The following is a 17688-nucleotide window of genomic DNA, read 5'->3' as shown; positions in this document are numbered from 1 at the left end:
AAGTAGCTGGGATTACAGGCACCGGCCATCATGCTCAGCTAATTTCTGTATTTTTGTAGAGACAGGGTTTCACCATGTTGGCCAGGCTAGTGAACTCCTGACCTCAGGTAATCTGCCTGCTTCAGCATCCCAAAGGGCTGGGATTACAGGCGTGAGCCACCACACCTGGCCTCTGTATCGCTCTTAACATGAGTCTCCCCAATATTTAACACCCACCTTTCTTGTTTCTGTCAGTGAGATGATCACCTTGACTCTGAAGCATTTAATATATCTGAAAAGATAATATACCTGAAAAAAGTCAAATTATTTATATGTAATTAGTAACAACATTTCAATTTCAGTATACATAACCTTAACCTTAGCTAGCAGGTTGATGGCTTTAGTTTCTTCCTCTGATCCTGAAACTCCAAAAAAAAAAAAATTGGATGCTATTAGATACAGTGCATGACAGAAGATTGTTGACATTAATTCTTGAAGATTTTGTCTAAAGGTAGAGCCCTTTGGAATACCAGATATCTTGGTGTCTGCTCCACTTTCAGGAGAGAAAGGGCAGACTCAAGGTATCACATCTTTAAAATTCTTCCATTGTGTCCCTGTCTTATGCCCAAATCCCTGAGGCTCATGCTTAATTTAAGAATCGCAAAGAGAATGTTATTGGACAAGAGAGTGGAAATTAAGTGGCTGATTTTGCCGTTGGTAATGGAGTTTCAGTGGGAGTTATTAAAATGTTACCAAAGCATGCACATGTACACACAGACACATACAGGCACATTTTGGTTGGTGTCCAAGTTCTTTAGAGGCAATAGAAGAAATCTATCCCCTTGACCACAGTTCACTAAAAGCTTTGTTAAAACATGCCGAGTGCTATGCCAGCAAGACTTTGAGTCCAATTTTCACAGCTTGCAATGCTCAGAGGACACCATCTACCTGGGTTTCAACTAGATTGCCAAAAATCTAGGAGAACTGGACCTCAAATAATTTGCTACCAGTCCAGTTTCTAATTATACACAGAATGATCGTAGCTCCATGACATTGCTATAAGCATCCACATAAATAGAATCACAACTTAGACAATGTTTGGTGGATGCATATTTTCTCATATGGGATATTTCAGTTTGGAGATAGCTAGATCAGTATAACTTAGTAAAACTATCCAACAATTAACAGTGTTAATTTAGAATAACTTGTTTATTGAATGGTTTGATATATAGAACTCACATTCACTATTTCCACAATGATGATGAGTTTGGATTTTCCTGCTTTTCAACTTTTTTTTTTTTTTGAAAGCAAGTTTATCTACAAAGATAAGAACATGAAACAGGTCATGTATGTTGAAATGGGTAATTTTTGGCCAGGAGTGGTGGCTCAGGCCTGTAATCCCCCTACTTTGTGACGCCGAAGTGGGTGGATCACTTGGGGCCAGGAGATCGAGACCAGCCTGGGCAGCATCGTGAAACTCTGTCTCTACTAAAAATACAAAAATTAGCCATGCGTGGTGGCATGTGCCTGTGGTCCCAGATGCTTAGACAGGAGAATCGTTTGAACCCAGGAGGCAGAGGTTGCAGTGAGCCAAGATCGTGCCACTGTACTCCAGTCTGGGTGACACAGCAAGCCTTCATCTCAAGAAAAAAAAAAAAAAAAGAGGTAATTTTTGTTGTTTCCTGTTCAGGAGCAGAGTAATTTGGTCCCAGAGAACCACACTGAATGGAACTTTGCCTCCAACCTCTTCTGTCTGAGTCATCAAATTTTAAATTTAATTGGAAACAAGAATTGATATGTGAATAGGATGCAGTAATCACTTTCATGTGAGACAGGGACTTAGTGATTATATAAGTTGTCTGGAATCTGTGATTTATATCAAATACACAGAAAAGTGTAAAAACCTGTTCAGTTATTACTCAAGAGTCTATTTTATACCCAAGACATTGAAAGTACAGCAGTGAATAAAACAGACCCAAATCCTGTCCTCATAGAGTGTTCTAGTTGGATGACCCAGATAATAAATAACGTAAATAAAATGTATGGAGTACGTTGGTGATAAACAGAACAAAAACCATTAGGCAGGGCAGTGAGATAGGCAGCAATGGATAAGAACTGCAAATTATAAAAGGGTATTAAGGTGAGGGGGGTATGTTTTTGGAACATCAACAAGGCCGGTGTTTAACAGATGATGTGAAAAGGTAATGGGTGGGTAATGTTTTGGTGAACTATTAGACCATTGTGAGAATTTGATTTCTATTCTGAGTGAAACTGGAGGTTTTAAGAGGAAAACTCTTGCATCTGTAATTTTTCATACTTAAGAGCAGCAATGGAGGCTGGGTGCGGTGGCTCACGCCTGTAATCCCAGCACTTTGGGAGGCCAAGGTGGGCAGATTTCTTGAGTCCTGGAATTCAAGACCAGCCTGGGTAACACGGCAAAATCCTGTCTTTCCCCAAGGTACAAAAATTAGCCAGGTATGGTGGTGCATACCTGTACTCCCAGCTGCTTGGGAGGCTGAGGCAGGAGGATCGTTTGATCCTGGGAGTTGAAGGTTGCAGTGAGCCAAGATTGTGCCACTGCACTCCAGCCTGGGCGACAGACAAGACCCTGCTTCAGAAAAAAAAAAAAAAGAGAAAACCTGTATATCCACAGCCAAGTACATAAATATGTTAATATTTTGGCAAGCAAATTTCAGTTTCACTAAAAAATTAACTTTCTGGAGTTATAATATGGAGGGACTCTTTTGTGTTTGACTTTTTTCTTATGCTTTTGAGATTTATCCATTTTGTTGCAAGTTATCAGTTGTGTCATGTTTAACTTTTTAAGTAATTGCTAGACTATTTTATAAAGCAATTGCACTATTTGACAGCCCCACCAGCAGTGTTCCAGTGGCTCCCATACTCTTCCTGACTCCTGATATTGTTAGCAGCATGGATTTTAATGATCCTCATGGGCATGTGGTGGTATCTTATTATGGTGTTAATATGCATTTCCCTGATGACCAGTGATGTTGATCATCTCTTCAAGTACTTATTGACTAATCATATAATTTATTTTGTGGTGTGCCTATTCAAATTTGTAACTATTAAAATTTTTTTTTTCCAAATTTGAGTTTTAGGGATTTTAAATATATTTTGGATACCAGTTAATTATAAGAAATATGTATTGCAAAGAGTTTAACCTAGTCTACAGCTTGTTGTTAATTTTCTTAATAATGCTTTGGAAGAATAGAAATTTAAAAATTTGAAGTTCTATTATGTTTTTCTATTTTTTTAATCATGTCTAAGAAATATTTACTTACCTCAACATTGCAAACATCTTGTCCAATTTTCTTCAGAGGTTTTGTAGTTTGAACATTTATGTTTATATCTTTGATGTATTCCAAGTTAATTTTTTGCATAATGTGACTTTCAGGTGAAGGTTTTTTGTTTTCCACATGGATAGCCAGTTGTTTTCGCTCAATTTATTAAAAAGATGATTATTCTCTGCTCCTCTCTTGATTTACTTTGGCAGATTTATTTAAATTTAATTGATCATATACGTATGCCTGTATTTACAGACTTCTTTTCAAATGATCCATGTCTAGCTTCATGCCCATTTTATGTGGTATTGATGATTGTAGCTGTCTAATAAATCTTTAATTCAGATAGTTTAAGTTCTCCAACTTTGTTTTCTTTTACAAAGTTGTTTTATGTATTCTAGGTTCTTTGCATTTCCATAGAAAATTTACAATCAGGCATGGAGTCCTGGTTCATGCCTGCAATCCCAGCACTTTGGGAGGCTAAGGCAGGTGGATCACTTGAGCCCAGGAGTTTGAGACCAGCTTGGCAAATATGGCGAAACCCTGTCTCTACAATATATATATATAAAAATCTGGGCATGATGTCATGCGCCTGTATGTAGTCCCAGCTAATAGGGAGGCCTAAGCTGGAGGATCACTTGAGCCTGGGAGGTTGAGGCTTCAGTGAGCTGAGATCGCACCACAGCACTCCAGCCTGGGTGACAGAGAGAGACCCTGTGAAAAAAAAATTACAATCAGTTTAACAAACAAGAAGGCCTGCTAAAATTTTGATTTGGGTTACATTGAATGTATAGATTAATTTGGGCAGAATTGAAATCTTAACAATACTGAGGCTTTCAGTTTGTGAATATAATCTATGTATGTCTTAATTTATGACTTATTTATTTTCTGTATTTCTGACTTTATTTTCTGTAAATTTTTTGTTCTTGTTTTTATTTTTTGGCATTTGTCTCTGTTCATGAGGTATTTTGTTCTATATGTACTTTCATTTTTCTTTTCTTTTTTTGTGACAGAGTCTCTCTGTTGCCCAGGCTGGCATGGTCTCAGCTCACTGCAACCTCTGCCTCCTGGGTTCAAGAGATTCTCATGCCTCAGCCTCCCAAGTAGTTGAGATTACAGGTATCCACCATGATGCCTGGCTAATTTTTGTATTTTTAGTAGAGATGGGGTTTCACCATGTCCAGGCTTCACCAGCCTGGACAAGGCTGGTCTCAAACTCCTGACCTCAGAAGATCCGCCCACCTCGGCCTCCCAAACTGCTGGGATTATAGGCACGAGCCACCGTGCCCAGCCAAGAAACCAGTTTTTAATATCAAGAAAAACAACTAAGAATTGGTTTTTTTAAAAAGATAAAATTGACAAAACTTTAGATTAAGAAAAAAAGATAGAATACTTTATTAAATAAAGTTAGAAACCAAAGAGGAGACATTATAACTGATGCCACAAAAATAAAAAGGACTATAAGAGAATACCATAAACTTTTTATATGCTAAAAATTTGGATAACCTAGAAGAAATGGACAAATTCCTAGAAACACACAAACTGTCAAGACTGAATCATGAATAAATAGAAAATATGAAATGGCTAATAACACATAAGGAGATTAAATCAGTAATCAAAAACCTTCCAGCAAGGAAGAGTCCAGGACCTGATGACTTCCCCGGTAAATTTTACCAAACATTTTCTATTTTATTAATTTTTAAAAATTAAGAAAATCTTATTGATATATAATTGTTATACATATTTTGGGGGTACATGCGATATTTTGATACCTGCATACAATGTGTAATAATCAAAATTAGGGTAATTGGGATATCCCTCTCTTCAAACATTTGTCTTTTCTTTGTGCTGGGAATATTACACGTCTTCTCTTCTAGCTATTGTGAAATATAAAATAAATTATTTGTAACTATAATCTTTATATTATAAATATACTTTACTATTGAATACTAGAACTTATTTCCTCTACAGAACGGTGTTTTTGCACCGCTTCACCAAGTTAGTTCTTTCACCTCCATTCCCCTTCCAGACTCTGGTAACCACTATTCTACTCTCTACCTCCATAAAATGCACTTTTTAAAAAAAGTTTTTCTTATTTATTTATTTAATTTCAATAGGATTTGAGGGGAACAGGTGGCGTTTGGTTACATGGATAAATTTTTTTTTTTTAAATTTTTTTGAGACAGGGTCTTCCTCTGTCGCACAGGCTGTAGTACAGTGGCACAATCTTGGCTCACTGCAAACTCCTCCTCCTGGATTCAAGTGATTCTCGTGCTTCAGCCTCCCAGTAGCTGGAATTACAGGCGGGTGCCACCACACCCGGCTCATTTCTGTATTTTTGGTAGAGATGGGGTTTCACAAGGTTGGCCAGGGTAGTCTGGAACTCCTGACCTCAGGTGATCCACCTGCCTCGGCCTCCCAAAGTGCTGGGATTACAAGTGTGAACAACAGTGCCTGGGCCACATGAGACTTTGGTGCACTCATCACTTGAGCAGTGTACACTGTACCCAATGTGTAGCCTTTTACTCCTCACTCCCCTTCCACCCTTCCCAGTAACATGTTGTCCAGGCTGGTCTTGAACTCCTGGGCCCAAGCAGTCTTTCTATCTTGGCCTCCCAAAGTGCTGGGATTACAGGTGTGAGCCACCACACTTGGCCACTAAGCATGCTTTCATACTGATGTCTCCAACACTAATCCATTATCACATGCTTCATATTTACCTTCCCACCTTGGTTGCTTGTAAGCTCCTATTCCGATACTGAGAAATCTTTAATGTAGTTCTGAATACAGTTGTGCTTACAGCTACCATTTTGATTTTTTTTCTTTTTTCTTTTTTTTTTTTGAGATGGAGTCTCACTTTTTCACTCAGGCTGGAGTGCAGTGGTACAATCTCAGCTCACTGCTACCTCCGCCTCCCAGGTTCAAGCGATTCTCCTGCCTCAGCCTCCAAAGTAGCTGGGATTACAGGTGCACGCCACCATGCCCAGCTAAATTTTGTATTTTCAGTAGAGACTGGGTTTCATTATGTTGGCCAGGGGTGGTCTCAAACTCCGGAGCTTCAGTGATCCACTCGCCTCAGCCTCTCAAAGTGTTGGGATTACAGGAGTGAGCCACTGTGCGTGGCTCATTTTGCTTTTATTTAAAATTTTTTTCCCATTTATTTTTTGCTTCCTTTTATATTTTTCTGCCTTCTTTGGGATAATTCAGTATTTTTAGTGTTTTATTTTATTTCATTTATTGTCTTATTATCTGTATCTTGCAGTTTTATTCTTTAGTGATTATTCTAGGGCTTACAATATGCATCTTTAACTCACATCAGATGGCCTTCATATGATATCACTTCATGTTGAATACAAACCTTACAACAGTATATTTATTTTCCCACTCTTTTTTGCCATACATTTTACTTTTATATTTAAATTTTTTTTGTGATAAAAAATCTTTGGATAAATAACTGATGTGGCTTCTGTTGTCTTGACTTGACCCTGATTGGTAAAGTATTTGGTAACAGAAGTGATAGCAAAAAGCAGACTCTCAAAGGTGAGATTCTGAGATTACTTGAAATGTCCTTGGTCATGAACATCATGCTGAATTCCTTATCCACGGTAAATCAGATTCTGGCAATCCATGGCATACAAAGGCATTATAACTAACCAAATTGTCACATGTTATTGACTGTGACAATTTTCTTAGTGAAGCAAGTGCTTGAATCATGAGGTGACTCCTGTACATGACTTTGTCAGCACTACAGGGACTGTGGAGGAGGGGTGGCTACTCCTAACTACATTGAATAAATTACACTAAAGAAATGACAAGCGGTTTATATGCTCAGCTCAAGGTGAAGTCTGGGAACCAGAGAGCTTTTTCTTTTTTTCTTTTTAAGAGTCTCACTTTGTCACCCAGGCTGGAGTCTAGTGGCACGATCTCAGCTCACTGCAGCTTCTGCTTCCCAGGCTGAAGTGATTCTTGTGCCTCAGCCTCCTGAGTAGCTGGGACTACAGGCATGTGCCACCACGACCTGGCAAATTTTTATATTTTTAGTAGAGACAAGGTTTCACCATGTTGTCCAGGCTGGTCTCAAACTCTTGACCTCAAATGATCCACCTGCCTTGGCCTCCCAAAATGCTGTGATTATAGGTGTGAGCCACCATGCCTGGCCCCAGAGAGCTTTTATGCAAGTCTTCAGCTACTTATGTATTTCTTATTGCCATAGGGCTGACCTCATAGAAGTCAGATACATAATTTAATTGTGCAATGTCCTGAATTACATCAGGAATTGAGTTCAAAGGTTTTCTGTGTCTCTGTTGTGAAAAGTAGAGTGTTGATTGGAGTGGGAATATAAGGTAGCACTTAAATGGATTGCTTCCATTTTACCATAACATATCATTTGTGTTATAATATTTATATTGACTTTTTATTAGGTTAAGAAAGAATGCTTCTTTTCTTTATTTATTCATGAGTTTTGGCCATAAATTGGTGTTGAATATTATCAAGTGCTTTTCTATATTTACTGAGGTAATCACATTTTTCTTTAATCTCTAAGAAATATGTTAGCAGATTCTTTTTGCTTGTGAACATGAAAGGCAGAGACAATTGTACTTAGTTCATGAACACTGCCACTATTGGTTCAGGAAAGAATTTACCTTTATATAATGATGTATCACCTTTTATCCCTAGTTCCCACTCTCTTTCCCTGGAACTCAGAAACCATTAAGGGAACTTCGTAATGAAAGATTAAATTTCCAGCCACCACAACTGAATGGAAGCTTGAAATAGAAATCAAGTTATATAAAATTTTAAAACGTTATATTTCTTGCATGTCTAGGTTGTGGGACAAGATTAGTATCAGATGCAGAAAGAATTCCAGTTTCAATAAGAAGAACTCCAGATCCCTATAAAAAATATTAAGTGAACAGCTAAAAACATAATTGCAGAAATGTGTAAAATAATCATTTTTCACTTTTTTCCAAGCTTTATATATGTATATGCATAGCTTAAAGTAGCTTAATGTGTTTTTGTCATTTGTAGAAACTCACAGGCCACAGAGTATATCAAGTAAGTGACAACATTCAATCATTGAGCTATTTATTCAGCAACATATTGTTGAAGTCTTAGTATGTTTTAGCTGCTGTGACAGTAAATAAAACATAATCCCTGCTCCTGGGGAAGTCACTGCCCAGTAAGAGAAAGAGACAAGAAAATAGGAAATTTCATAATAGAGTCCTGAGTGCAATGCTAACCCTAAGCACAGAGTGCCAAGGAAATGCGGTAGGGTGGCCAGTGAGCTTGGGGTTCAAGAAAGGGCAAGGTAATGACCTTGCCCATCATAAGGATCATGTAGGATACGTTTACCTTATGAAAATTATACAGAAAGTCAATCCCCAAACTCCATTGTGTTTCAGATACACCCCACACCTTCCTTTACTGTAATAGGAGCAGAAAGGTAATGATAATGTCTGCATGCATTTGGCTTAATTTTTCTTTAAAATTGGACTGCAAAATCATATGTACATTTGCTAACAATTTTCCCTCTCTTTTCTGAATCATAAAGGCTCTGTTTAAATTATTAATATTTATGTCAACTAAATGCAGATAAGAAGATTTACTATATGTAATATGCATTTGCTAGGTATATACATAATTTTATGTATTACTTACGAAAATAAAACAAATACTTAGCAATCACTAAATAAATATATTCAATTCAGCAGGCAACATTTTCAGAACTTGGAGTCCATGGAAGAAAAATCATGAAACAAAATCTTGGTGGTAAAGAGGAGGGAGCTCTGGTTTATTTTCAGTTAGAAGGTGTGAATCTCTCCCTGACCAGAAGCTTATCAGTTACTTACTAACATAAATAGAAAAATTAATTATTACTAAGTGTAGTTGGTTTGACAATATATTTGAATATATGAATATGACTTCATGGGAAAAATAATAAATATAAGATATCTTTGGTGATGAAGAGCTGAGGATTTTTTTTTCTATTTTCTATCAGAAGGCACAAGTCTTCTCTTCAGTCTCCTCATGGCTGACTTCGTCTCATGGTTCCTCAGAGTGTAGATCAAGGGGTTGAGCAGAGGGGAGATGACAGTGAAGGTGACAGAGATAGCCTTATCCATGGGGAGGGCAGTGAAGGGCCGGGCATAGACATAGATGCAGGGCACGAAATGCAGGGTCACCACAGTGATGTGGGAGGTGCAGGTGGAGATGGCTTTCCTCCTGCCCTCTCCTGCCTGAGACTTGAGTAATGATAATATGACTATGTAGGACACCAGGAGCAGGAAAAACCACAGTGTGGTGAGCAGTCCATTGTTGGAAATCATTAGTAGTTCAAGTATGAAAATGTCTGTATGGGCCAGTTTGAGGACCTGGGGGACATCACAGTAGAAAGTGTCAAGAACATTGGGTCCACAGAAAGGGAGTGGGAGCAACAGGGAAATCTGCACGATGGAGTGGACAAAGCCCCCCAACCAGGCAGCCACTGTAAGCCCAATGCAATGGTCTCTACTCATGATAGTCGCATAGTGCAGGGGCTTAGAGATGGCCACATATCGATCCAATGCCATCACTGAAAGAGAAAATACATCCACCCCTCCAATAAGGTGGAATAGAAACATCTGAGTGAAACAATGATTGAAGGAGATGGTCTTTCTTTCAGACAGAAGGTCCACCAGAACCTTGGGCACTGTGATGAAAGAGAAGCAGATATCGGCAATAGATAAATTACGGAGCAAAAAATACATGGGCGTGTGAAGGCGAGATTCACAGGTAACAGTGACCATGATGAGGAGGTTTCCCAGCAAAGTTGTCACATACACCAAGAGTAGGAAAAGAAATAAGACTAAGCTCTCTTCCCGATTCTGGGTCAGGCCAAGGAAAATAAGTTCTTTTACCCTGGTGCAGTTTTCCATCTCCATTCAATCATCCTCTTTATTCTCTTTGGTTCTAAACCATGTCATGTGAAAGCACTGGGATATTTATTTTGTTGTCTTCCTAAACATCTAGAATGCAGTGCAGAAACTTCCCATGTGGTTGTAGTTTTTGCAATTTGTTGCATTGTTCACGTTTTTCAGATTTCAGTTAGTTTGGTGATAAAATCAAATTATCATATGCAAAGTCATTCAATAATTCTTCTCCTATAGAACTATTTTGGGAAAGAAAATATGTTAAGTAGTGACATAGCGTATTTTAAAAAATCAATTACCCATGTTTAATTTGATGTTTTTGGTACAAAACTCCCAATGTAATAAATCTTTCCTCTCTTTATTCTGCTTTAAGGAAATCTTTTCATCTTTTCTTGTCACTTATACTGCTTTGGAGGTCAAAAGTTCTGGCTTTCTCAAAAGACAGAAGTGAAAGTACCAGGTTTTTTTTTTATGCTGTGGCTGCTCCTGGTTTACGGTCACTATTATTATTATCAGTTATTTTTTTGCCCTGTACAGGAATACATTTTGATAGGAACCAACAGAAGTTTTGAAAATCTGAAAGGTGATTTTTTTTTTTTTCCCGCAAAGGAAGAATTTCGCTGCTGAGAGAGGCAGTGGGATGTAGTGAAGAGAGCTCTGGATTGGGGAGCTTGCCGCGTTGGTTCCATCTGGTCCTTATTCTGCCATCAACTAGCTGAATGACTGGGGCTCTGACTCCTCCACTCTGCCCTGTGTCAGATGGATTCTGTGTGGGTAATACCAGTTGGAGTCAGCAGAGATGAGTAGGAATCTGCGTCAAGGGAAAGATTCACCTGAGAGAATACAAGATTGAGTGAGGCAACACAGGGAGACCCTATCACTACAAAAAATAAAAAAATTAGCCATGCGTGGTGGCATACACCTGTGGTCCCAGCTACTTAGGAAGCTGAAGTGGGAGGATCACTTGAGCCCCAGAAGTCCAGGCTGCAGTGAGCCATGATTGCACCCTGCACTCCAGCCTGGGTGACAGAGTGAGACCCTGTCTCAGAAAAGAGAAAAGTGGACCCCACTCTGTCCTGGGGTCTGACTGTTGATGCCCAATTTCAGGCTTTGTCGAAAGGTCTAACCTCCTGTCCTGTTTTTCCTTCCCCTTTCCTGTCTTCACCAACAGTAGATCCTGTCTTCACCTACTGCATGTGGCTGGGAGAAAATCAGCTGGAGAGCCTTGACGTCCCTGCAATCTCCGTACCCCAAGAGTTAACGTGCCCTGTGAATTATTCTCTTATGTATTCCTATAAAGAAGATTTCTTTAAAAAATTTCTCCCCACAGATAAAGAAACGATCTTCAGAAAGGTAGGCTCATTTTCTCAAACTCACAGCAGTAGTAAGTGCTGGAACTGAACTTCGGATGTGATTCTGTTTACCTCCAAAGCTTACAACATTACATGTGTTACAACATATGATCATTGTTTAAGCATTCAGTTGATCAGTTTTCTTCCCATTTACTTTAGGGTAAAGGTGGCAGAAAAACAGTCTCACATGAACTGTTTAAAAAATTATAAAATTTTCAGGTAAGTTTGGATCAGCATAGGTTCAGCCCAATATTCCACACCTCTGCAGCACCCTGATAAGACTGTGCTGCAGAAATTGATGTCATTAAAACGGAACATGACTCTTAATGTTGGATTTGATTACATTCCTGACCCTCCATTTATTAGGCCAGTGAGAAGGCTTTTGTTTAGCCAATGAATCCTTCAGTCCTTCAGCACACATTTTGTAATCCCTATAGTGTGGCTGGGATTCTGCTAGTAATAGCAATATTAACATGACCACAGCAAAGTTCTTACTCTGGAGCAATTTTCGCTCTTATGGAAAATATAAACATGTAAGTACATAATCACACATGGGAGATGATGCTTGTACCAATATAGTGCTGTGGAAGCACAGCAGCACTCTAGCTGAGACTAGTGCGGGAAGCCTTCCTAGAGGAGGGGAAGTTTTCCCTCAATTTAGATGAATTTCCAGGAAACAGAAACAGGATGTATCATGCAAAGGCAACAGCCTGTAAAACGTCAGTCAGTGGTGAAGATGACATGTTTATACAGAGAACATTGGAAAATGCAGCGTGGTTAGTACAGAGGGAGGAAGTGTGGAATGGAAGGAGATTTTTATTAGTAACAGAAACCTCATTAATAAAAGATTTATTATTACATTCAATGGTGCCTAGGTATCGTTTGGTTGGTGAATGAATGGTTTAAGCCTGCTGAGCTTCTTGTTCTCCTAATCAGGACAGGAAAGCCTGAAATGTTCATCCATGGTAGGTGGGACAATGTCCTTTGATTTCTTTTTTCTTTTTCCTTTTTTTTTTTTTTTTTTTTGAGACGGAGTCTCACTCTGTCACCCAGGCTGGAGTGCAGTGACGCTATCTCAGCTCACTGCAAGCTCCGCCTCCCGGGTTCACGCCATTCTCCTGCCTCAGCCTCCCTAGTAGCTGGGACTACTGGTGAACGCCACCACGCCCGGCTAATTTTTTTTTTTGATTTTTAGTAGAGACGGGGTTTCACTGTGTTAGCCAGGATGGTCTTCATCTCCTGACCTCGTGATCCGCCCGCCTCGGCCTCCCAAAGTGCTGAGATTACAGGCCTGAGCCTCTGCGCCCGGTCCCTTGGACTTCTTTAGTCTCAACTCTGATCCATGAACTTCTAGTACTACATGGAGTGGGGTGTTCTGGAAAGTGGTGATGAAAGGTTATGGATCTTGCTTGAGTGTTGGGGTGAGAAAAAGACAGTGACCCCCTTCTGGGAGGCAGCGGATACTGTATCATCACACTTTCTTCTGCTCTATCCCTCTTTGGATCAAAGCTTAGAGGGTGGAGGGATCACACAGCGATGAGAGATATTGTCATCTTTCGAATAATGCCTATGTTTATAAGCTGTCATTGGTCATTTGGAATAAATTTTATAATTATTATTATTCACGCCACCTTATACATAGCTGGTGGACATTTATCGCAATCTTCAAATGTATACAAATAAGTTGGGCCACATTTCTAAAGTGTTTACAGACCAACAGAAATGGAAGATTTATGCAAATAAGTGAACATGACACACGATAAAAAGTGAGACGTGTTGTAAGAGAAGATTTGGGTGGCACATCACCTATGGTAGGAGATATGATCATTTCTGTCAGTAACAAAATCCATTATTTGAGTCCTTTGTATATATGAAGTGGAATAAAAACTTGATTTATTTAATTGTCACCACCACCCATTAGGTAAGTCTGCACTAGTGTAAATCTTGTCTTTCATATGGAATATAGCATGAATCTTTGTTGGGTGAAGAAAGGACGTATGAAATGGAAGGTATGAAACCAGGATGGAAGACACAATATTTCATTTTTTCCCCAAGTTCAGTCACTACAGGTTGAAACTTTGTATCAGAAAAGCATTTGAAAAAGTCTTTCCGAAGGTAAGCATTTGGCAGAAAGTGGCTCTGGAAACCCTTTTGCACTGACCTTAGGCTGAGGTGGCCTCACACATAAGCAACTCAAAGGGTCACAGTGAATGCATGATGCCGCCTCTCACACCAAATGGATCACATTTCCAGCATCTCCCTTAACACAATATCATGTTTTCCAATATTTAACACCCACCTTTGTTGTTTCTGTCATTGAGATGATTACTTTAACTCTGAAGCATTTGATATATCTGAAAAATATTCAAAGTAAAATTAGTCATACATAATCAATAAAAACATCTCAGTTTCACTATGCATAACCTTAACCTTAGCTAGAAGTTTGTCTTTACCTACTTCCTTTGATCCCAAAACTGCAACTACAAATTGGATGCTATTAGATATAGTGCACAACAGAAGACTACTGACATGAATTCTTGAAAATCTTGTCTAAAGGTTAAGCCCTTTGCAATGCTAAATATCGCAGTGTCTTTGCTCTGCTTTTGGAGAGAAAAGTCGGATTCAAAGAATCACATCTTTTAAAGTTTTTCCATTGTGTCCTTGACTTATGTTCAAACATCTGAGGCTCATGCTTAATTTATGAATTGGAAAGAGAATGTTATTGGACAACAGAGAAGTCAAGTGGCTGATTTTGCTGCTGGTAAGGGAGTTTCAATGGGAGTTATTAAAATGTTACCAAAGCATACCATGTATACACAGACACATATGGGTACATTTTGGTTGGTGGCCAAATTCTCTAGAGGCAATAGAGGAAACCTATCTCCTTAACCACAGTTCAATAAGAAATATGTTAATACATGTCAAGTGCTATGCCAGAGAGACTTTGAGTCCAATTTTCACAGCTTGCAAGGCTCAGAGGACATCATCTACCTGTAGGTTCCAATTAGGTTGCCAAAAACCTAGGAGAACTGGACCTAAAGTAATTTGCTTCCAGTCCAGTTTCTAATTAAACACAGAATGAATATAGCCCCGTGATGCATTTTTTTGTTTTACACACACACACACACACACACACACACTTACTTACTGTCCATCTCATTTGAGTATGACCATGATGTTTTAATAAATGTCCATATAAACAGAAACAACTTAAGTGATATTTGGGGAATACATATTTTCCTCTTTCCAACACTACTTATGTGGACTCTTTCAGTTGGGCGACAGATGGGTCAGTGTAAGATAATAAAACTGTTTGCATAAATGCAATACTTATTTTAGCCTAACTCAATTTATTGAAAGCTTTGATTTTCTATAGAATCCACCTCCACTCTTTCCAGAATGACAATGAGTTTGAACTTATTTGTGTTTTATTACATTAAACTAGTCTACAAAGAACAGCATGAGACTGAACATGCATGTTGAGATGGATAATGCTTGGTGGTTTTTTTTTTTTTTTGCCTTTTTCTGGGTCTCACTAACCTGGTTCTGGAGTAGCAGACTGAATGGACCTTTGTCTCCATCCTCTTCTGTCTCAGTCATCAACGTCTGACTTGAGTGAGAAGCAGCAGATACAAGGAAAGGAAGATAATCAATTAATAAAAAGAACAAGAATGTACTTCACCTACAAGCTTTATGGTGAATTGTGTTACATGTGTGGAGACTCCTGATTCAGATGTATTAAATAGGCAATGAGTCTGAGGGGAGTTGATGTCTTTCAGTGAAGGTGAGAAGGATGAATTGGATCCAGACAAATCTGAATCTGTTTTGGAATTTTAGTACTGGGGAATAGAGCTTTAAATTTAATTGGAAACAAGAATTAATATGTGAATAGGATGGAGTAATGGCATTCATGTGACACAGGGACTTAGTGATTATATAAGCTCTCTGGCATCTGTGATTTATATCAAATACACAGAAAAGTGTAAAAACCTGTTTACACCACAATTACTTCTCGAGAGTCTATTTTATACCCAAGGAACTGAAAGTACAGCAGTGAATAAAACAGACCCAAATCCTGTCCTCATGGAGCTACTATTCTAGTGGGATAGCCCAGGTAATAAATAAAGTAAATCAGTAAAATGTATAGAGTATGTTGGTGGTAAACAGAACAAAAACCACTAGGTAGGCAGTGAGATAGGTGGCAATGGATAGGAACTGCGTTTTACACAAGGGTATTAAGGTGAGAGGCAGCATGTTTTTGGAACATCAAAAAGACCAGTGCTTAACAGATGATGTTAAGATTATATAGAATGAGTAGTCCATTATGAAAATTTTATTTTTATTCTGAGTGAAATTGCAGGATTTAAACAGAGCACTGACATAATCATACAAGATCATTCTTGCAGCTGTATAAAAGACTGAAGTTGGGAGTTCAAGACCAGCCTGCCTAACATGGAGAAACCTTGTCTCTACTAAAAATACAAATTAGCTGGGCATGGTGGTGTATGCCTGTAATTCCCGCTACTCGGGAGGCTGAGGCAGGAGAATCGCTTGAACCCAGGAAGTCGAGGTTGCAGTGAGCCGAGATCGCGCCATTGCACTCCAGTCTGGGCAACAAGAGTGAAATTCCATCTCAAAAAAAAAAAAAAAAAACTGAAGAGAAGCGTTGGAAACATATACACTTCCCACGAAGATATATATATGTGTATATATATGTGTATATATGTGTATATATATAGTGTGTATATATGTGTATATATATGTGTGTGTATATATATATATATAGAGAGAGAGAGAACAGAATATATAACAAGTATGTATAAGAACGGAAATAATTTTTTAAATGTATAATAGTCAAGAAAATAAATATATATATTCAAGAAAATTTCATTTCTGTTCTAAAAAATCAATTTTATAGAATTATAGAGGAACTCTTTTGTATTTGGCTTTTTAAAAAAATGTTTTTGAGATTCATCTGTTTTCTTGAGTGTATTAGTTACCCCTAATTATTGTGAATGGTATTCCATTGAATAGATTTATCACAGTTGGTTTGTCCAATTAACGGTTGATGGGCATTTGAGTTGTTTCTAGTTTCTGGCTATTATGAATAAATCTACTCTAAACATACTTGTTCAAGTCTTGTGAACATAGGTTTTTATTTCTCTTGGGTAAATACCTGGAGGTGTTAGGGCACTATATGGTAATGTATGTTTAACTTTATAAGAAACTGCCCAACTGTTTTAAAAAGTGATTGCAGCAATTGACAGATCTACCAGCAGTGTTGCAGTTGCTTCATGTTTTTCCCAACCTTTGATATTGTTAGCATCATGAATTTTCATTACTCTCATGGGTATGTGGTAGTATCTCATTATGGTATTTTTCTTTTTTTCTGACAGGGTCTCACTCTGTCGCTCAGGCTGGAGTGCAGTGGCGTGATCTTGGCTCACAGCAACCTCCAACTTCCTGTCTCAAGTGATCCTCCCAACACAGCTTCCCAAGCAGCTGGGACTACAGGCACATGCCACTATGCCCGGCTAATTTTTTTATTTTTTGTAGAGACAGGGTTTTGCCATATTGCCTAGGCTGGTCTCGAACTCCTGGACTCAAGTGATCTGCCCACCTAGAACTCCCAAAGTGTTGGGATTACAGGTGTGAACCACTGCACCTGGCCATGGTGTTAATTTTTATTTTCCTGACCATCAGAGATGTTGCACTTTTTTTTATGTACTTATCATATAGTTTATTTTGATTTTGTGTCTACTCAAATTTGTTGCTATATTAATTTTTCTTAATTTGAGTTTTAGGATATATTTTGGATACAAGTCCTTTATTAGAAATATGTATTGCAAATAAATCTGCCTAGTCTACAGCTTGTTTTAATTTTCTTGATATATTTTGAAGTACACAAATTTTACTTATTGTTTTTCTGTCATTAAAACTCATATTTCTTTCTTTCTTTTTTTTTTTTTTGAGACGGAGTTTCACTCTTGTCACCCAGGCTGGAGTGCAGTGGGTCTATCTTGGCTCACTGCAACCTCCACCTCCCGGATTCAAGTGACTCTCCTGCCTCAGCTTCCCAAGTGGCAGGGATTACAGGCACACACCACCACGACTGGCTAATTTTTTTTTGTATTTTTAGTAGAGACA

At 38.4% G+C, this 17688-nt stretch overlaps 1 protein-coding gene across 1 annotated transcript; it reads right to left on the bottom strand.

Moving 5' to 3' along the window:
• Positions 1-9265: 9265 nt before the first annotated feature.
• Positions 9266-10201, bottom strand: LOC101133708 (olfactory receptor 4D10). The gene has a single exon (XM_004051250.4). It carries the CDS (start codon positions 10199-10201, stop codon positions 9266-9268), a length of 936 nt encoding a protein of 311 aa, XP_004051298.4.
• Between the last annotated feature and the right edge of the window lie 7487 nt (positions 10202-17688).

The sequence above is a fragment of the Gorilla gorilla genome, chromosome 9 (assembly GCF_029281585.2).
Source record: "Gorilla gorilla gorilla isolate KB3781 chromosome 9, NHGRI_mGorGor1-v2.1_pri, whole genome shotgun sequence".
Lineage (NCBI taxonomy): Eukaryota > Metazoa > Chordata > Mammalia > Primates > Hominidae > Gorilla > Gorilla gorilla.
Note: the sequence above shows the minus strand (reverse complement) of the source record. Positions and strands in the feature narration are given on the sequence as shown.

Excerpts from the sequence above, each read along its gene's own strand:
- LOC101133708 (XM_004051250.4), bottom strand. The coding sequence starts at position 10,201 with ATGGAGATGGAAAACTGCACCAGGGTAAAAGAACTTATTTTCCTTGGC.